This window comes from Geotrypetes seraphini, chromosome 4 (genome assembly GCF_902459505.1).
Source record: "Geotrypetes seraphini chromosome 4, aGeoSer1.1, whole genome shotgun sequence".
Lineage (NCBI taxonomy): Eukaryota > Metazoa > Chordata > Amphibia > Gymnophiona > Dermophiidae > Geotrypetes > Geotrypetes seraphini.
The window spans coordinates 321,816,438-321,838,511 of NC_047087.1; the positions used below are offsets into that span (position 1 = coordinate 321,816,438).

At 43.8% G+C, this 22,074-nt stretch overlaps 1 protein-coding gene across 6 annotated transcripts in view; it reads right to left on the reverse strand.

Moving 5' to 3' along the window:
- ATE1 (arginyltransferase 1) overlaps positions 1 to 22,074 on the reverse strand; it is a 143,752-nt gene that overhangs the window by 111,189 nt on the left and 10,489 nt on the right. For all 6 annotated transcript variants that reach the window (XM_033942062.1, XM_033942065.1, XM_033942066.1 and 3 more), the window contains exons 2-4: positions 20,146 to 20,209; positions 16,230 to 16,292; positions 2,376 to 2,485 (exon numbers count right to left, since the gene is read on the reverse strand). In XM_033942062.1, coding sequence (XP_033797953.1) covers positions 2,376 to 2,485; positions 16,230 to 16,292; positions 20,146 to 20,209 — 237 coding nt within the window. The remainder of the gene's footprint in view (positions 1 to 2,375; positions 2,486 to 16,229; positions 16,293 to 20,145; positions 20,210 to 22,074) is intronic.

A 22,074-nucleotide genomic window follows, 5' to 3' on the forward strand; every position in this document is an offset into this window, starting at 1 on the left:
TAGAAAAACTGGGATAGGTTGAGCTACACATTCTGGTGGGAATCTCTTATGTTATACTTTTAAAATGCTACCCAAAATTGTAAGAAAATATACCACTTATACTAGTGTTACAACCACATAAACTTCTTTTTTCTTTGTTTTTTATCAGCACTTTCAAAAAGTCATAAAACTGTTCTTTTCACTCAGGAAAAAGCCTCAGAATAGGAGCCCACGCTCAGTACAGCCACAGTACATAAGAACATAAGAACATAAGAAGTTGCCTCCACCGGGATCAGACCAGAGGTCCATCGCACCCAGCGGTCCGCACCCGCGGCAGCCCGGACCGCTGGGTGCGATGGACCTCTGGTCTGATCCCGGTGGAGGCAACTTCTTATGTTCTTATGTTCTTATGTACTGTGGCTGTACTGAGCGTGGGCATTCGGGACATCAAAAATGTGGAGATTGCCAAATGTGCAAAATAATGATTATCTCTAATAAATTTCACAATCCAAAGGACAATAAGAAATATGATCTGAAACACTCTTCGAATTGTAAATCGCAGGGTGTAATATATGTTTTACAATGTCCTTGCAAGATGATATATGTGGGGCAAACTTCAAGAAAATTCAATATAAGACTGACGGAACATAAAAGTAACATCAAAAATCATGTTTTAGGAGCCCCTTTAGCTAGACATTGTGTGGAAAATAACCACGATTTTTTCTCTCTTGAAGCTATAATCATTGAAATTGTTCATCAAAGTAATAGAGGGGGGAACTTTAAGAGGTATCTTGCCCAGCGAGAACAACGCTGGATTGACCGATTGGGTTCTTTAGCCCCCTATGGGCTTAATAGAAATATTGAGTGGCAGCACTTTTACTGAATGATCGCTCCCGTTAAGGGTTAATGTCGGGAACGATGATGTCAGCACGTAATACAACGTCCTTTGTCAGCATATTACTGTTAGAGTATAAAATGAATGCCGGGGCTATTCTGCCTCGGTTTGAAAAATTCCTGTGCACTCTGTTAGAGGTGAATTAGGATTAGGAACGTTACTAAGTCTGTTTCCTTTTCTTTCTGCATTATTTACAGTTGAGAACAATGCTTGGATGCTTCTGCCAGTAGCCCTGAAGCAGCGGATTAAATGCGATATCCGCGAAACGTTGGCAGGCAGCGGCAATGATTTGATAGCACGACAGCAGACAAAATGAACGCTGAGATAAGTACTTGGTTGCTAGCTTTTTCAAACTAAAGAAGTGTTGCTTCCACAGCTATTATAAAGATATAAAATAAGCAGTGATTTCAAAGATTGATAAAGATATTTATGACAAAAGCGTTTTAGATTATTTAGTAATAAAATTGAGTCTCAGGTTTTTTAAGCCAATGACTGGAACCACGGAGCGGAAAAAACCACGCTGAAAGTTAAGTCTATGATTAGACTGAGCGTGGGCTCCTATTCTGAGGCTTTTTCCTGAGTGAAAAGAACAGTTTTATGACTTTTTGAAAGTGCTGATAAAAAACAAAGAAAAAAGAAGTTTATGTGGTTGTAACACTAGTATAAGTGGTATATTTTCTTACAATTTTGGGTAGCATATTTTTCAGAGCCACTTTGGGTGACAGTTTTTGAGTTATTGATACTTTTAAAATGGCCATACAACGGGGACATTACAAGAGTTTTATGGATGTTTGGGGAGCCATTGGCTAAATTTTGTAAGGAGGACGCCCGCATCCTCTGCGAATACGGAGGGAGAAATGTATTGTTAATAAGATTATATTGTGTGCACACTTCTCCCTCCGTATCCACGGGGGTTAGGGGCAGAAAACCGTGAATAATATTCGGGTCGGTTCAGCCCTTAAGCCCCGCTTCCCCCCAGCTATTTTAAGCCCTGTAAGCCCCCCCTTAAGGCTTACCTAGTGGTCTAGTGGGTTTTTGGGGCAGGAGCGATCTTCCCATGCTCCTGCCCCGTGCAGATTGCTCATAGGAAATGGCTGCCTTCAGCTCCCGTAGTCTCTCGAGAGGCCATTTCCTATGAGCGATCTGCACGAGGCAGGGGCATGGGAAGATCGCTCCTGCCCTAAAAACCCGCTAGACCACCAGGTAAGGCTTAAGGGGGGCTTAAAATAGGCCAAAAAATTTAAAATAGGCATTTGGTTTTACAATCGCGAATAACCGAATCCGCGGATTCGGAGTGGGAAGTGTATATATGAAAAATGAATGGAAAAAATGGTATTACAATTAGTACTATTATGGGGCAGGGTCTGGGGCGGAGCTTGCGGGGGCCCCCCCCACCAACAAAAAAGCATTCCACTGCCTATGCAGAGAGAAATCCAAAAAAATGCCAATGACATCCGGAACGAGATCACCTTGAGGGCTAAGGAGCCCCCTGGGCACCCACCTGTGCCATACTCAGCACCTCTGCAAGCTTCACCTTTAACAAGAAACTTCAGCATCTTCTTCAAAACTTTCTTGTGAGATTTGGAAGGCTGAAAATCTAGAGACGAACACCTAAGGAGAGAGATAGTATAACAGGCTTTGGTCACAGATTCAGCAGTGGTGCTAGCAATTCAACTGGTAGAAAACTTCTGCGTCTTGTTCATTTAAGTTCGCTAACCACATCCATATTTCATGTCAGCTTATTTGCACAGCAGCTGAAAATCACTGCAATCCAAATATGCTGTTATGTAAGACGTAGGAATACATCTATGTGTATATTAAATCAATAAATCCAATCCCCCTCTGCCCCTTCAACCCGACATACCTAATCTGCCATCAGTTAACATAACTTCTATTGAATATTGGACCCATTATTTCTTGCATATGGGGTAGAAAGAGCTCATCTCTTCTACACTGTCCAGAGCAAAGCAATGGTATTTCCTTCAGACCAGAAAGGCTGCAAGAGGTGGCGGGGGTGTCCAATGACTGGCAAAATCCTGGACTCCCTGGCTCTTCTTCCTTCTTTGAAATCAGAGGAAGAAACCGTACAACTTCTGTCCACAGCCAAACCTACCACATGCCCCTCTGATCCTATTCTCACCCCTCTACTTGACCCCATCTCACATATTGTTATCCCTGCTATATGTTATCCATTTCCACTGAAACTGTTCCCAATGCCTTCAAACATGCTGCCCCTCCAACCATCGCTTTGTCTCCCTTCTTCCTTTCCTATCCAACCTACTCAAGCGCTGTCCTCCATCGCTACCTTGACTTCCTTTCATCTCAACAATCTGGTTTTTGCCGCTACACTCCACTGCCCTTACCTATTCCTAGATAGCTCTAAGGGCCTTTACTCTATCCTCATCCTTCTTGACTTGTCTGATGCTTTTGATATTGTTAATCACTGCTTACTCCTTTCTATGCTGTCCTCGCTTGGATTGCACAAATCTGTCCTCTCCTGGTTTGTTTCCTACCTCGTCCATCACACCTTTAGTGTATGCACTGGTGGGTCCTCATCTGCTGCTACTCCGCTAGTGGTTGGTATACCCCAAGGTTCTGTCTTAGGACCTCTTCCCTCGGTGCCCTGATCTCCTCTATCTCTACAACATCACCAAAATTCACACCTTCCTCTCTGGGCACACTCTCGTAACCTCACGCTTAGACTATTTCAATCTACTTCTAACACGTCTCCCACTGAACCGTCTGCCCCTCCCCCCTACAATCTGTATAAAACTCTGCTGCATGACTTATTTTCTGCCAACCTCACCCCTCTCCTCAAATCACTTCACTGGCTTCCTATGCACCTTCGCATACAGTTCAAACTCCTATTACTAATCTACAAGAGTGCTTGTTCTGTAGCCCCTCAGTATCTCTCCTCTCTCCTTATACACTTCCCTGAGAACTCTGTTTCTCAGATAAGTTGATTTATCTGTACCATTCTCCTCCATGTCCAATTCCAGACTTCATTCCTTTCATGTTGCCACTCCATATACCTGGAATAAACTACCTGAATCTGTCCACCATGCCCCTTCCCTTATTCAAATGTAGGCTGAAAACCTACCTTTTTGAGATGGCCTTCAGCTCATAGCCCTACTTTCCACTGTTCTCCATCCTAGCCAGAAGTTTAACCATCCCCTCTACTGTAACCCCTACCCTGGCATTCTGTTTAGATTGTAAGCTCTTTCGAGCAGAGGCCGTCTCCTTCATGACTCTGTACAGCACTGCGTACGTCTGGTAGCGCTCTAGAAATAATTAACAGTAGCAGCAGAACCCATAGAGCTTCTGGGCAATACTTCACCCACAACTAAGAGCTCCCTGCATGCTAAATCTGATTATATACTTTTCCACCTGTTAACTGCAGCTGTTACAACAGATATAGATTACATAAAAACATCAACTAAGGTCAGCCTACATTGCACATAAGCAGGTTGATGTGCTCAGTATTGCCACCCAAAATCTAAGTTCATTACCTCAGCCTGAAATGAAGTTCAGAGAGAAGGAGAAATTAAGTCTTACCTGTTCATTTTTTTCTCCAGGTAAATCCAGAGCTTGTGGATTGTGTCCATCAACCAGCAAATAGCAACAGAGACTAAAGAGTTATTGGTAGAGGCTGCCCACATTTTAGTTTTGGTTTAAGCACCAAAACCAACTCAAAATCTACATTTGGCCTGGTTTTAGTCTCAATATTTTCAGCTGAAACTGTGTGCAGCCCCCGCTCCCTCTCTCTTGGACTCAACCCTGGGAGTAGTGGGGACAAGATCGATCCCCCCTCGCTCTTGCCCATGGCAAGCTCCTGAGTTAAAATGGCTTCCCAGAATGCCACTAGAAGTCACAGCAGCCATTTTGAAATTGGAACCGGCACAGGCTCAAGCAATCCTTAGTCTAGTACTTCCAAACAGAACAAACCATCTGATCAAACCAAATTGGTTAGTTCTAGATATTTGAGGACATGATGGATATCTAGCAAAGGAAATGTGCAAAACTGTTCTCTACACTCCTCTCTGTGGAATGAAGGAAGTGTAATGCACTTGACTAACATAGAATGCCAACACTACTTTGGGAAGATAGGACCAAACTGTTCCTAATAGAAACCTCTGCCTCTGTAAAGTGAAAGATAGAGTCCCTACACAAAAAGGTCACAATTCAGAAATCCTTAAAGCCAATAAAATATCAAGCAAAAACACTGAGGTTCAAAAGGAAGCAGCTGCAAAACTGAGAACCAAATTTATTCAGGACAGGAACTACAAATAGGTCAAACATATGACACACCTCTGAGAAAATGAGTCACATCTGGATGGACCACTACATAGGACTTTCCCAGCCACCCCCTAAAACAAGACAAGGCTGCCATTTGAACCTTAAACAATCCAAGGGCTCTTTCAAGCCTCTACATAAGAATAGCAATACTGAGTCAGACCGAAGGTCCATCAAGCCCAGGGTTGTTTCCAAAGGTGGCCAATCTAGGTTACAAGTACCTGACAAGATCTCCAAAGAGTAAAACAGATTTTATACAATTCCTTTTCTTATGTTCTTTAGCCTTTCCTCATTTGAAAGGAGTTCCATCCTCTTTATCATTTTGGTTGCTCTTCTTTGACCTTTTCAAAATTCTGCTATCTTTTTTGAGATATGGTGACCAGAACCTCATGCAATACTCACGTGGAATTATAATATTCTTATCTTATTTTCCGTCTCTTTCCTGTAATTCCTAGCAATCTGTTTGCGTGTTTGCCAGCCGCCGCCACACACTGGACAGATATTTCAGCATACTGTCTACAGTGACACCTGGATCTTTTCTTGGGTACTTTTTGTATTGTTACCACCAAAGTCTAGCAAACGCCATAGAGATAGAATGCTTTCTGGCCTGAAGCAATCACCTCTTCCGAATATCCTCTGCAACTTAACTGTGACCTCTCAAGAGACAAGATATAAGACAGAAGAGAGATGGATTCTCCATTACCAGACTTTGACATAGAAGGCCTCTTCCCTGGGGAAGATGGAGAGGTTGATCAATCTTGAGACTGTAACAAACCCACTGCCTGCAGCGGTTTTGTTCCTATGAAGGGTGTAAAGTTGACAGCCTCAATGCAGAAGAGCTGGCCGGTGTCATGGCATTTTAGAGATGGCATACTTGTGACGGCAGCGGGTTGAACTTCTGAGCTTGGCCTTGAGGAAGGACTCAAAACAGAGGGTCTCTGTAGGGCATTCAGTTAAGGCACCCGATATTATGTGGACAGCTGCGATCATCTCCAGATAAGTTAAAGCAACTCTTTGATGGTTACAACTTTTCATATTGATTGTTTCTAATCAGGAATCATAGTGACACTTATATTGAATGTTTTAAAAGTTTTTCATTGCACAGAGCACTTTTGAAGTATTATACAAAAAGAAAAAATGATGGTGAATACATATATGATGTTTTTGGGTAGTGCCCATGTTGTCTGTGGGATATATCCGGGTGAAAACCTAAGAGAAATTGAAAAGGTTATTCCCCAGAAACTGATAATTCACCTTCATTATTTAGTTAACTGATTGCTAACTCAAAGTGCTGTGGGCAATTTTAAAACTTGGAAGCAGGTCTCTTATGTGGTCCTGGTGAAAGCTTGAAGTGCCAGTCAAGTTGCCTTGAGCTCCTGTTAGTTGATTAACCAGAACATCTCACTGTGTGACCACATGCCCTGCCCTAGTTGGTCTGACAGAGCGCCACCCCAGGCCAGTAAACTCACATCTCTCATTACCACTAACCAGCTGGGGCTTTCTATAGGTACTCTTCATAGTAAATTGTCCAATCAAAGCCACCACTTCTTATTGTGTCTCACCTGAGAGGTCCAAGGTTGACACTTGAAGCACTAAATGTGTGGCAACCACTGACTGACCAGAGAGTTGTAAGGGCCTAAGGTAAGCACAAGCCCACAGAACCAGATCTACGGTCACTGCCATTGACCCCATGACCTGTATATAATCCCATGCTCTTGAAGCTGCAAACTGATATGGACTGTAGCTTCAATGATCTCTGTTTGAACCGTCCCTAACTTGGTGTTGAATCTTACCCCCAAATATTCCAGATCTTGAGAGAGAATAAGGCTGCTCTTTAACAGAACTACCAGCCAACCTATCTTTGGTTGTAAATTCCTCCTCCTCCTTCCATGTACTGGCACAAATCAGGAGTCATCTTGAGAAGGGTGGACCACAACAATAACACTTTGAAAATGTCCTGGGAACTATTGACAGCCCAAAGGGTATCACTTGAAATTGAAACTAAACTAAACTAAAGCTTAACTTTATATACCGGGTCATCAACCTAAGGAAGCTCGACTCAGTTTACAACAATTAGATAAAAACCATAGAAAGTAATAGCAAAGATTTCAATGAAATTAGTTTTCAAAATGTTTGGCAAAATGAAAAGTTTTTAGAAATTTACAGAAAGATTGGAAAGAACTGGGGCTCCTCAGAATTAAGGGGAGTTCATTCCAGAGTTGAGAAAGTTTAAAAACCAGAGATTGACTGAAGAGCTTAACTCCTTTAATTCCTTTTCTAGAAGGAAGGGAGAGTTTGAATTGTTGGATGCCTCTTGCAAAGGAAAATCTGTAAGCATTCCATAATAAGGGAACGAGGAGAATAAAAATGCCATATAAAACTTTGAAAGAGATGCAAGCGCATTTGAATTGAATTCTAAGATAAACCGGAAGCCAATGAAGACTCAGGAGCAAAGGAGTCACATGGTCAAATTTACTTTTTCCAAAAATCAGCTTTGCAGCAGTATTCTGGATTAATTGTAATCTTTGGAGACAGATCTTTGTGATGCCAAGATAGATAGTATTGAAATAATCTAGTCGAGATAATGATTGATTGGACCAAGACAGAGAAATGTTGATGATGAAAAAGATGTCTAACCTTCCTCAACATTCGTAAACTAAAAAAGCATTTCTTGACCAGGGAATTTATTTGGTCCTTAAAAGGTAGGAGAGGAATCAAAAAGGACTTCCAATATCTTAGAGGAGAACTTGATCTGCAAAGAGGCCCAGATTCCAAAGCTACAGTAGGAGGAAGACAGTCCAATTTTGGACCTAACCACAGAAGTTTAGTTTTAGTTGTATTAAGCTTCATCCGGACAGAAAGAGCCCAGGCTTAAAGTTTGGAAATGCAATGATTTACTTTAGAAACTAAATTGGTAATATCCAAATCGATCTCAGTCAGTATAAAGATATCATCCACATAGGTGAACAGCATTTCACAAGCTGACAGCTTAAAATTATTCAGTGTTGTCATATAGAGATTAAATAGAATTGGAGAAAGCGGAGAGCCCTGGGGAATCCCACAAGGAGGCCGCCAGGGATTGGAGATATTGCCTTCAATATTCACTGAATAAGAACGAGACAATAGAAATTTAGAGAACCAATCCAGAACAATCTGATGGAGACCTATATCTGAAAGTAAAGGAAGCAAAATGTCATGATGTACTACATCGAACGCCGCAGATAAATCAAACTGGAGCAAAATAGAACATTTAATTTGAAGACGTAATAGTTGAATTTTTGAAAGAAGAGAGATCAATAAGGTTTCAGTACTAAAATTAGAACGAAACCCATGTTGAAACGGCTGGAGTAATGAGAATTTCTCCAAATAATCAGTAAGTTGACCAGCTACAATTGATTCGTACTTTTTTGTTAACAAAGGTATATTGGCGATTGGTCGGTAGTGAGAAGGGATAGTAGGATCTAAATCTTTACTTTTTTTAGAAGAGGAATAAGTGTTATTTGTCCCTGAATTGTAAGAAGTATCCATTTTTCAAACAGAAATTCAATAAAGTAGTCAACCATGATATAGCTTGAGACAAAATATTAAGAAATAGATATGATGGAAAAGGGTCCAATAACATTTATACTTTCTCATATTTTCACACAGTTTAGAAACTTAATGTTCAGATACTAAATTAAATGAACACCAATAATGATAATAATAATAATAATAACAGTTTATATACCGCAGGACCGTGAAGTTCTATGCGGTTTACATAAGATTAAAAAAAGGTACAAATTGATTGAACTTAAAGGAGGTGAGAGAAAGTGGTTAAGAGGTCAAGGGAACCGTTATTGAGGGGAAAGAGATGTACGGGTCAACTGTCTAGATATTTCAGGAACAGATATGTTTTTAGGCGCTTCCTGAATTCCTCATAAGTAGTGGGCGAGAGCAATTGTTCTAGATCTTTACCCCATAATGCTGCCTGATATGAGAGAAGGTGTTCATGGTGTTTTTTTAGTTTACATCCTCTAACTGGAGGGGAAACGAAGTTCAAATGTGAGCTTCTCTTGTGTCTGTTGGCTGAGAGGGAGAAAAGTCAGTTATGTATTTAGGGGCTAGTCCGTATAGTACTTTAAAGCAAAGGCAAGCGAACTTAAACTTTACGCGCGCTTCCATGGGCAGCCAGTGCAACTGTCACGTGATCAAATTTCTTTAGCCCGAAGATCAGTCTGACTGCTGCATTTTGCATTAATTGTAAACGTTGCATATTCTTTTGGGAAATTGCTAGATAGGCGATGCTACAGTAATCAAGTTGACTTAGTACGAGGGATTGTACCAGGATTCTGAATGCTGATGTATCAAAATATGATTTAATGGATCGAAGTTTCCAGAGAGTGAAAAAACCCTTTCTGATTAAGGAGTCCACCTGGTCTTTCATTGTTAGACATTGATCCAGTTACGCCCAGTATTTTCATGGTAGACTGAATAGGATAACTACCGTATTTTCACATAGATAACGCGCACCCGTGTAAAACGCACACACGGGTATAGCGCGCGAAAAACACACATTTATGTACATAAATTTTTATATACCGCACACACCCGTATACCGCGCGTGCTGCCCGACTCTCCTTTCGCCCGCCCCGACTCTCCTCTCCCCCTTGAAGTCCTGTCCCCACCCTGAAAGACTGATGCCCCCCCCGACGTCCGATTTACCCCCCCCTGCAGGACCGCTCGCACCCCCACCCCAAAGGACCGCTCGCACGCACCCACACCCCCACCCCGAAGGACCGCTCGCACGCACTCCCACCCGCACCCCCACCCTGAAGGACCGCTCGCACCCCCACAGCCTCCCGACCCCCCCCCCATCATGTAGAAGCTCCTACCGGTGTCCTGCTGCTTCCTCTTGGCGGTCCCGACACGATCGGGGCAAAAGGGAGCCCAAGCCCTCTTGCCCCGCCGACTCCCCAACAATATCGGGCCAGGAGGGAGCCCAAGTCCTCCTGGCCCTGGCGACCCCCCCCCCCCCGCTAGTTGTTCAGGCCAGGAGGGAGCCCAAACCCTCCTGGCCACAGCGACCCCCTACCCCCACCCCGCACTACATTACGGGCAGGAGGGATCCCAGGCCCTCCTGCCCTCAATGCAAACCCCCCTCCCCCCAACGACCGCCCCCCCCCCTCGTTATGTAGTGCGGGGTGGGGGTAGGGGGTCGCCGTGGCCAGGAGGGTTTGGGCTCCCTGCTGGCCCGAACAACTAGCGGGGGGGGGGGCGCCAGGGCCAGGAGGACTTGGGCTCCCTCCTGGCCCGATATTGTCGGGGAGTTGGGGAGTCGGCAGGGCAAGAGGGCTTGGCTCCCTTTTGCCCCGATCGTGTCGGGGAGTTGGGGGGGCAAGAGGGCTTTAGCTCCCTCTTGCCCCGATCGTGTCGGGGGTGCCGCGGTTGGCTGGGGCAAGAGGGCTTGAGCTCCCTCTTGCCCCGATCGTGTCGGGTGTCGGGACCGCCAAGAGGAAGCAGCAGGACACCGGTAGGAGCTTCTACATGATGGGAGGGGGGTCGGGAGGCTGTGGGGGTGCGAGCGGTCCTTCAGGGTGGGGGTGCGGGTGGGAGTGCGTGCGAGCGGTCCTTTGGGGTGGGGATGCGGGTGCGTGCGAGCGGTCCTTCGGGGTGGGGGTGCAAGCGGTCCTGCGGGGGGGGGGGGTGAATCGGACGTCGGGGGAAACTATGTAAAAAAATTTTTGTACAACGCGCTCACGCGTATAACGCGCAAGGGTGTGCGTGGTATGTAAAAACCACGTATAACGCGCGAGAAAATACAGTAAGTTTATTGATGCGGAGTGGTGTTTTGGTGTCAAGCGGATGAGATGAGGCAACGAAAAATTTCGTTTTTTCGGAGTTAAGTTTGAGCTGGTATCTCCTCTGTAGAATTTTTGGAAAATGTATGGAGATATCCAATTTCACCTATGGGAAAAGATTCTTCTCCAGAATCGCAACTACAAATATGCAAATAAGCTTCTGAGATCTACAGACATCAAGAACTCCCAACCATATGGCTACCACCACTAATCTTATAGTTTCCATTTGAAATGCATAATCTGCAAGATTCAAGTCACACTTTCGAGATCTAAAATTGAACAAAATGGCCCTTCTTTCTTTGGAACAATGAAATAGATGGAATACCAGCCAGTTCCCCAATTCTGTGGAATCAGTTCTATGGCTCCGAATCAAAGTGGTTCTGAAAAATAGATTGTATGGCAGAAGCACAAAAAGACAACACTAGAAACAATTTTATGAGAGGACAAGCGAATTCACATCTAACCATACTCTATCACATCCATAACCCACTGACAGGATGCGATTCAGATCTATTCTTCTAAAAATAGGGAAAGCCTAGTGAAAGACCTAGCGAAGCTGAAGAATGGTCTGAAATTTGGCAGCTAAAATTTAATGCTAAGAAATGTAAGGAAACAAATTTGCGCTGCAAAAACCCAAAGGAACAGTACAGTTTAGGGGATGAAGAACTTATGTGCATGACGGAAGAGCAGGACTTGGGTGTGATTGTATGTGATGATCTTAAGGTGGCCAAACAGGTTTAAGAGGTGACAGAAAAAAGCTAGAAGGAAGCTAGGGAGAGGTATGGCCAGTAAGAAACAGGAGGTTTTGATGCCCCTGTATAAGACTCTGGTGAGACCTCATTTAGAATATTGTGTACAATTCTGGAGGCCACACCTTCAAAAAGATATAAAAAGGATGGAGTCGGTCCAGAGGAAGGCTATTAAAATGGTGTGTGATCTTCGTCAAAAGGCGTATGGGGACAGACTTAAAGATCTCAATCTGTATACTTTGGAGGAAAGGCGGGAGAGGGGAGATATGAGAGAAATGTTTAAATACCTACGTGATGTAAATGAACATGAGTCGAGTCTCTTTCACTTGAAAGGAAACTCTGGAATGAGAGGACATAGGATGAAGTTAAGAGGTGATAGTCTCAAGAGTAATCTAGGGAAATACTTTTTTACATAAACAGTGGTAGATGTGAGGAACAGTCTCCCGGAAGAGATAATGGAGATAGAGACTGTGTCTGAATTCAAGAAAGCCTGGGATAGTCGGGTGGGATCTCTTGGAGCGAGGAAGAGATAATGGTTACTGCGGATGGACAGACTAGATGGGCCATTTGGCCTTTATCTGCCATCATGTTTCATTCACTGATTTTTGCCTAAGGAACAGCCTCAGAGGGCATCATTAGGCGAATCAAAAAAAATTTCTTCACATAAGGTCCTTAGATAGCACCTTTCCTGTCCCCTCAAAACGGAGATTGATATGTCTGAAATCTAGAACAGTGGAAGAATCCGAATTTTCTAGGTCGATATCTCTTGGCATCCCTGAATAAGGATCTTATAGAAACCAGTCTTGCAAAAATCATTGGATTATCTTCAGGCCATCTTTGTGGTTTGGGCTCCCTTAAATCTTTTGAGTTTTTCTAGATCCTCCCCCCTCCTCCCCCCCCAAAAAAAACAACCCCAAAACAGTCTGCTCTTAAATGGAAGCCTGCTGAGATGAGTTTTAGAAGCAGTACTATAGCTACAGACCAAGCAAAAAGTCATAAAAGCCACCTTGCAAAAAACGCCACACCTCTTGCAGTAGAACTGATTAGGTCAGAGTATCTGCTACCTAAGCCAGACTCCTTTCATGCCTTTTTCCTGAGACAATCTGCTGCATCCACTGAAGGGAAGCTCGAGAAGCATATTTATTTATTTATTTCAATTTCTATTCTGTCCTCCCAGAAGCTCAGCACGGATTACAATAGGACTTTCACAGTAAATGTAAGGACATGACTGGTTACAAACAAGGAGGCATAGGCACGGTATCCTGCTGCCTGGAGACTCGGAGCTGAAATCAAAGGTTTGCCTAAGTAATTCTCCAACCTGCAATCCTGCACTTCTTTTAACGCACAGCCTCCTTCCACTGCAATGGTAGTTTTCTTGGTAGTTGACGGCATTAGGCTGTCTTAACTCTCTTTTTTCCTCAAACAGTTTAGCCATGGTTCTGCCTAGTCTAACTCCTAACTGTGGGGTCTTCCAGTTTGCCAAAATAAGAGTTTGAATGGCTTGAACTGGAAATGCTTTGGAAGACTTTCTAGTCTCTATTAGGATGGGCTGTCCTGCCATAGGAGCCTCCTGAGCCAATCTAATATAATAAAACGGTAAGCCGCGCATGCGCACTTACTAAGCGTGGGTCCGTTTTCTGTGAGCTGTAGCTAGGAAGTGCGCATGCGCGGCTCACCCCCTGCCCTCTCAATCGTCTCCCGGCTCCAGCGGCGTCACAGTTTTCAAAGAGGCGCGGGATTGTTTCAACGCGGACCAACAACAAGCCATTAAAGCTCCTGGCGCTGACTCCCGACGGTGGAGGAGAGGCAAGGTAGAAGAAGATTTCCGCCGCCCCCCCCCTTCCCTTACCGCGGCCCCGACTGGCGATTTAAGCAGCGTGTCCTGCAGTCTTCACACGCTGCTTCAGGCCCTTCTACTACCCTGATTTGCTCCGGACGTGCCAGAGTAAATCAGGCCAGTAGAAGGACCCGAAGCAGCGTGTGAAGACTGGTGGACACGCTGCTTGAATCGCCATGTGTACTCGGACCCAAGGGAAGGGAAGGGGGGGCCGCCGGCAAAGGACTCGGGCACCCGTTTGTAGTCGCGACTGTGGGAAGGGAAAGGGGGTACAGGATACAATAATGCTGCTGCACAGGGAACTGGTGTGGGGGGAGGGAATGCTGCTTTGGACACACAGACAAAGGGAGGAAGGGAGACAGAAAGACAAGAAGAAAGACACAGGGGCAGGTGCACAGGGAACTGGTGTGGGGGGAGGGAAATGGAGGGGAAGGGAATGCTGCTTTGGACAGACAGACAGAGGAAGGAAGGGAGACAGAAAGACAAGAAGAAAGACACAGGGGCAGGTGCACAGGGAACTGGTGTGGGGGGAGGGAAATGGAGGGGAAGGGAATGCTGCTTTGGACACACAGACAAAGGGAGGAAGGAAGACAGAAAGACAAGAAGAAAGACACAGGGGCAGGTGCACAGGGAACTGGTGTGGGGGGAGGGAAATGGAGGGGAAGGGAATGCTGCTTTGGACAGACAGACAGAGGAAGGAAGGGAGACAGAAAGACACAGGGGCAGGTGCACAGGGAACTGGTATGGGGGAGGGAAATGGAGGGGGAGGGAATGCTGCTTTGGACAGACAGACAGAGGAAGGAAGGGAGACAGAAAGACAAGAAGAAAGACACAGGTGCAGGAAGATATACAGAAAGACAAACAGACAAAGGGGGCCAGGGACAGAGACAGACAGAAAGAAAGACAGCGGGAGTCGCGTCAGGAAGGGTACAGGATGCCGCAGAGGGAACTTTTCTAATGGATGAAACTGGGCAGCTGTCGGGAACCTCTGATCAGGGGCAGAGCAAGGTAACTGTATCATAGGGATAAGAAGGAGGAGGGGGGGAGAAAAAGGAAGGGATGCCCACTGCTGGACAGGGGGAGAAGGAAAGAGGTGCTGATGGACAGGGGGTGGGTGAAGAAAAAGGAACGGAGGCCTAATGTTGGACAGGGGGAGAAGGAAGGTGATGCTGGACAGGGGGGAGCTAAAACGGTGGGAGCTAAAAAGGGAGAAGGGCTGCTGCTGCATAAGGAGAGCTGTGAAGGGGTGGTGGTGGACACAGGGGAGGTAAAAGGAAGGGAGAATGGACGGGGAGCAGGCAAGGGGTGGTGATGGACAGCCAAGGAAAAAGAAAGACAGAAAGAAAGAAAGCGGCTAAGGAGAGAGAGAGAGAAAAATAAATAAAGAGAGACACACACACATATATTCTAGCACCCGTTAATGTAACGGGCTATAAGACTAGTGTTACCATAATGCACAAGGCATCCAGGATTTTGGAAATTAGCATAGGAAGGTCATCCTTTTGAAAGATATGAACCACCATAGGGTCATCTCTTTCTTTTACAGGAAGTTCTTCTTCTAATCCCTGATCTAGAGAGATAGATATGCTAAAGACAGATAAAGGCATTTCACTATCTTCAAACTATAAAAATGCAGAAGCAGAAGTGAATTTATGAAAGAAGTCTAAAAAGCTGTAGATTCATGAGTACCAAATATCAGGAAAATTTCTTCACCGAAAGGATGGTTTGTGCCTGAACAGCCTTCCAGAGAAGGTGGTGAAGATGAAATCAGTAACAGAATTCATAAAGTCTTAGCATTTACAACCAGTCGACAGACTATACAGAACACGGCTTCTCAGTTATATTATTTTGTGGGATTGGACAGAGTTTCAATTTGTGAATCTTTTCTAGATTTTGGTGAGCCTCTGATACAGGCAGAAATGCCGAAACACAGCCCATTGTCAGGTCCTTGTTGGGTATTATATACAAGTTTTAATTTTAATAACGATATCTTTGATGTCAACATTACCTTAAGGACACTTTGGTCATCTCTATTTCTTTTGTATTTTGCGTAGAGTTTTCTTCTCCTATTTGTGGGTTTTTGAAGATGCCCATCTTATCAGGATGCAGTGGGAAACCCTGGTCCGTGATTCTGTCGCACCAGTGAGACCCCTTCTGGACTGGTGTGATCCAGGTCCATTCCTTAAGTAAATCAGGGCTTTTCAACAGAGGAAGGGAGCCCAGAAACTCGGACAGTCTCCTGCTTCCTAACTGGGAACCAGGAGCAGACAATGACTGGCCTCTTGGACTCTGGACACGTTCCCTGGTGCAGGGCGCAGAAAGAGAGAGAGTGTGAGTGAGTGAGAAATAGCAAACCAAAAAGCTGACCCCCTTGAATCCACAGAAGAGTAGGTGTCCAAAACAAAAGAAAATGTGGAGTCTGATGTTTACTGATGCAGGCTTTATTAACATTCAGAAGAGTAATGACGTTCCTATTTTAAAGATTGTTAATAAAGCCTGCAACGGTAAACATCGGACTCCACATTTTCTTTGGTTTTGGAAAATAAGAAGAGGACATCAGCTTCTAGGATTATCCGTGCTGTACATTTTACAAGCACCACATTTAACATACAAAACAACAAAGTAATGCCAGACCTCACCTAATGGTGTACTGGGGACAACATGTCTGATTCATCAGCGGTTTGTAGACATACTTCCCACTCCTAAAATCAAGAGAGAGTTAAAAACATTTTCAAAAGAAGCACCTAAAAATGCATTAGAAGAACAATTGGGTGGCTTTATGTGGCTCTCTCTCATATTCTTTCTCCACTCCAAGAAATCTGGCCTCCAAGACAGGAATGGAAAATAGTGAGATGCAGCCCCAAATTCCTGGACCCAGGAAGACCATTTGGCTTCCAGGGCTAGATACGTGAGCTTAGGAGTTGCAGGGAGTCCGAGACCCCCAGGTAGGTCTGTAATGCTGGAAAGCACTGCAGGGTTGTTGCATGTCAATTCCACCAAAATTTGGAACCTCACCTTTTCAGAAATTGATAAATAATTTACCAGAATTGAGATCAATAAATAAGACTTCTAAACTTTGATAGTTTCCAAAAGATATCAGCATTTTATCTAACAAAGTTTGGGCACAGTTTAGATCTTAATAATGGCCATTAAGTGCCCTGCAGCTGTGAAATTTGCACTACTTATTCAGAATTTTGCGTAGATCTGAAGACTGAAATCCATTTTGAGTTGGGGAACATGATTTCTGAGATATACAGTCATGTGAAAAAATTAGGACCCACATGAAATATTCAGTTCTTTCTGAAGAAATGTTCACATATCGATGTCGAATCTTTTTTTTATTTATCTTTGAAAAAGAAAGTGATGTAATTGCAGGTAAACAACAAACATTTTCCTAGATTTACTCATGAAACAAAAGATATGCACAAAAATGTGTATTCTAACTGAGGAATACATTAGGACACACCCACATATCCTCCCACTTAAAGTGGCTCCAATCACACACGTGTATCACATCAGGTGCACATGATTAGAACATCGTTACTCAGCATTTTGAAGGAGGTTTGACCTACTTAAACCTCAGACATTTAGTTTGGTGTGCTCGTGAGAGTGAACACCATGGTGAGATCACAAGAGCTGTCTGAGGCCTTCAGAAAGAAGCTTGAGGCAGCTTATAAGTCTAGTAAGGGATTTAAAAAGATCTCAAAAGAATTTGACATTAGCCATTCCACGGTCCGGAAAATAGTATATAAGTGGAGGACTTTCCAAACAACTGCCAACATGCCCAGATCTGGCAAGCAAGTTGATCCCCAGAGCAGACCGCAAGATGCTAAAATGTCATCACGGGACCTACAGCAGGCTCTTGCTACTGTTTTTAGGTACATTTTAGCGGTTTAAATTTTTTTTAATAAACTTAATGTGAAAGTGCATGCCTCTAGAATCAGAAAGAGACTGCACATATTTAATTTGAATGGGAGGTGTGCAAGGAGGAAACCTTTTTTCTCTAAGAGAAGCATCAAGGCCAGACTGAAGTTCGCCAGCGAGAATGTAGACAAACACCAGGACTTCTGGCATAGTGCTCTATGGGCAGATGAGTCTAAAATTGAATTATTTGGACACCAGAAAAGAGGACATGTTTGGCGTGCACCAAATACAGCATTCCAGGAAAAGAACTTCATACCAACTGTGAAGCATGGAGGTGTCATCGTTTGGGGATGCTTTGCCGCAGCAGGACCGGCCGGCTCACCATCATAGATCCCACCATTAATTCTACTGTGTATCAGAGGATACTTGAGGAACATGTGAGACAGTCTAAGAAAATTAAAGCTTAAGTGGAACTGGACCCTGCAACATGACAATGACCCAAAACATACCAGTAAATCCACCAAGGACTGGCTGAAAACTAAGAAATGAAGAGTCCTGGAGTGACCGAGTCAAAGCCCTGATCTTAATCCCATTGAGATGCTATGGAGTGATTTGAAATGGGCTGTACATGCAAGAAACCCCTCAAACATCTCACAGCTGAAAGAATTCGGCATTGAGTGGGCCAAACTTTCCTCAGACCGATGTCAGAGACTATGGGGCTCATAATCGAAAGAGAAAAACGTCCAAACCCGGCCTAAGTCGGCACTTGGACAAACATTGTCAAAATACGTCCAAGTGGCGATAATAAAAACGAGTTTTGGACATATTTCTAAATGACCTAGGCCTTCATAGTGCCGCTGAATGACCATAGCTAAACGGGGCGTTTCATGAGGAGTGTCGAGGGCAGGAGTTGGGCGGGACATGAGCCGGATTAGACTTAGTCGTACTGCATGTATAATTGAAAGTTATACAGCACAGGATCGACGGAACTTGGACGTTGTGACTTAGACCATTTAAAATGTAATGTAATGTAATGTAATTTATTTCTTATATAAAACATGGTCTAAGTCACAAAAACCCACCTAAAGTCACCAGATAAGCACTGCAAACACATAATACAGACCCCCACACACACTACCCCAGTGATCACCGACCCTCCCCAACCCCATAAAAATTGTAATCACACCTTTAAAATTCAGCCTCCAGAACATCATCACCTGGCAGCCTGGCATAGGAAAGTCTTGTCATCCTGCACAGAAGCGGCTTAAGCCGTCTTGGGGGTAGGTTAGGGACCCATGGAGAGGAGGACCCATGCCCAAAAGCCCCTGTAATCACTGCATTGATATTAAAACATGTGTACTCCCCTATACACCCCCAAAAGCCTTTTGACGTGGCATATAAGTGGCTCCTGCAGCCATAAGGGCTATTGGGGTGGTAGAGAAGTGGGTCTAGGGGATTCTGGAGGTGGTTTGGGGGGCTCACCATGACCTATAAGGGAGCTGTAGTGAGATGATGACATGGCAACCTTTTTGTGAAGTTCACAGCAGTGCCCTGTAAGGTACCTCACTATTTAGGTGCCATGTCAGGCTGTTCAGTCCATCACTTTGCAGACCCCTCCCACGTCCAACAGGGCTTGTTCTAGGCATTCTTGACTTGGACGAAAAGTTGGACGGAAATTTGGTATAAAGATGGACGATTTAGCAGCTTGGACGATCAGGACGTATAGTTAGACGATTTTCGAAATGAAAAAAAATTTGGACGTATTTTTCAAAAATGTGTCCTAGGCTGGTTTTTTACTTTGGACGACTTGGAATAGACGAAAATGGATTTAGAGGTTCCTTTCGATTATGCCCCTCCATAGCTATAAGAAGCATCTCACTGCAGTTATTTCAGACACTAGCTATTAGGGTGTAGGGTGTCCACATTTTTGTGGATATCTTTTGTTTCATGAGTAAATCAAGGAAAATTTGTGTTGTTTACTTTCAATTACATCACTTTCTTTTCCAGAGATAAATAAAGAAAAAAGATTTGACCTCAATATGTGAACATTTCATGGGGTATCCTAATTTTTTCACATGACTGAATAGTCTATAATTTCCAACACCAAATAACAAAAAGCACCACTAACTATCATTTGATTACCTGGGAGCAAAATTTGGAATGAGCTGCTGGTTAGAATTTGAACTTCACCTACATACACCATCTTTTGAAAGAATGTTAAAACTAACCTATTCAAAAACTGGACCTCTTGATAAAATCAATAATCCCTAACTCAAAAATGATCTAGCAACTATGCCTGTCTAATTCTCTGCAAGGAAGAAAGCAGAATATAAACTAACATAAGAATAGCCTTATTGGGTCAGACCAATGGTCCATCAAGCCCAGTAGCCCGTTTTCACGGTGGCCGATCCAGGTCACTAGTACCTGGTCAAAACCCAAGGAGTAGCAACATTCCATGCTACCGATCCAGGGCAAGTAGTGGCTTCCCCCATGTCTTTCTCAAAAATAGACTATGGACTTAGGAATTTGTCCAAACCTTTCTTAAAACCAGCTACGCTATCTGCTTTCACCACAACCTCTACCTTTAACATAACATAGCATGATACTTAAGATTTTAGACTCCCCTAAACCTAGCATCAAGTAACTCATCTAGACTGGTCTGGCCTGGCATCTCTCTTGTGCGGTGCTCACCTTCGCCATCCACGGTCTATGAGGTCCTGGTAATCCTGAGTGGTCATGGCATGCGCCCATATTCCTGTAAGAAGCAGAGAGAGCTCGTTCAGTACTCCCATCACGCAGTCATACCTAACCCCTTTGAGATTGGCATTCACTAAACTACCTAGGCACAAGGCCAGGATTGCTTAAACCAGGGGTGTCCAACCTGCATCCCAGTAAAGTATTTTGTGCGCCCCGGTCGAGGATGATGCAGTGTTTTCCTCTGCTGCCCCCGGGTGTTTACCGTCTTGCCAGCTCTCTCCTCTGTCTTGCCCCAGAAACATTTTTATCGGCCAATGCGGCCCAGGGAAGCCAAAAGGTTGGACACCCCTGGTAAACTGATGAATGTCTCAAATGCTCCGCACCCCAAAAGCCAGCCATAGAAACAAAATAGTTTGGCCCTAAAATAGATTTGTTGCCATCTTTGCTAATTTTGGGTGAAGTTTTGAAAACTGAATTCTCATCCAAAATCCTAGGCTTTTTTGGGGAGACTTTTTTTTTGGTCTTCTCAGATTAATAATGTATCAAAAAAAATGTTTCTTTAGTCTCAGGATGCTGAGACGAGTTTGTCATCTGTTTTATCAACAACACTTTGCTGTCTTGGTCTCAATTAGATTTTGTCAATTCTCTTTATATTTGCCTGAGTAAATGTAACTTGAAAAAGCTACAACTTATCCAAAATATGGCGGCCAAATTGATATTTGGCAAAAAAGTACGATCATGTCACGCCTTTGCTGAGAACCCTTCATTGGCTCCCAGTCCATTGGAGAATCCAATTTAAATGCTAGTGTGAAAGTTAAAATCTTGTGTGGGATTTTCTCTCCCTTGGTTCCTGTCTCTTTTAATTCCCGAGAACCGACTCATTTTAGAACTCAGAAATATAAACTTGCCTTTCCTACTGTTAAGGGAATCAAAACAACAGTATAGGCAACTTTTGCCGATCTTTTGTCTTTTTGTTTGCAAAAATTTGGAACGAAGTCCCTTCAGAAGTTAGACTTCTTTCTCACTTTGTTGAAAACCTATTTATTTCAGAAATTTGACTGATTCCTCTACTTTAAAGATTATAGAGGATGAGGTTTTATCAAATACCTTTTCATGTTCTGTGAATAATTTGTTAACTGAGTTGAGCCCTATTGGAGGGATGAATCGATAAATAAAACCAAGGATTGGATCATATATTCAGAAGAGGCACTGTGAGAGGATTTCCAGAGACAGAGATAGATCTTCCCTGGTAAGACTTTGCTGAGAAATTGCTTGCAAACTTGGGGAAAGGGAGAGCTAAAGTTAAAAAGGTAAGCTCACCACTCCTACTTCTCTTTATTTTATTTTAAGCACTCTGCTCACTTAGCAAGGGAGTTTAAGGGATAGTTTTTTCTTAGCATCCAAAGTCTGTTACAATTCATAGGCTTTAGCATTTAAAAGGACTATTTTAAAATTGTTATTGTATCAGTATAAAGCACAGCTAATAGGCACAACTGCAGGCCAAGTATAAGCACAGCCCGATCGCCGCGCAGGAGAGAGCGAGAAGCTGTTTCAGGCAGCGTGTTGGAAAGAGTATGAAAGTGTGGGTGCCAGGATGCAATTTCTTGGCACCCAGGATTTCTCCATTGGAGTGGAGGAATCGCACAAGGACCAGGAGACTAAATTCATGCTAAATTCCCACGGCAACTCCTTGTGACCTTGGGCAAGTAACAAACTATTAAAAGGTGACATATCAAATTCCTTTCCCACTCACAGGCACAGATCTGGGCTTACATAGGAATGGTGGGCAAGATTGGGTTTTTCCGCCGTCATCTACTGTGTTACTGTGTGCTAAGCAGAACAAGTGTGGTAAGTGTAAAATTATGCAAGCAAAAGCAAAGAGGAGTCACCCAACGATCAAGACCACCACCGCTTTGTTACTTT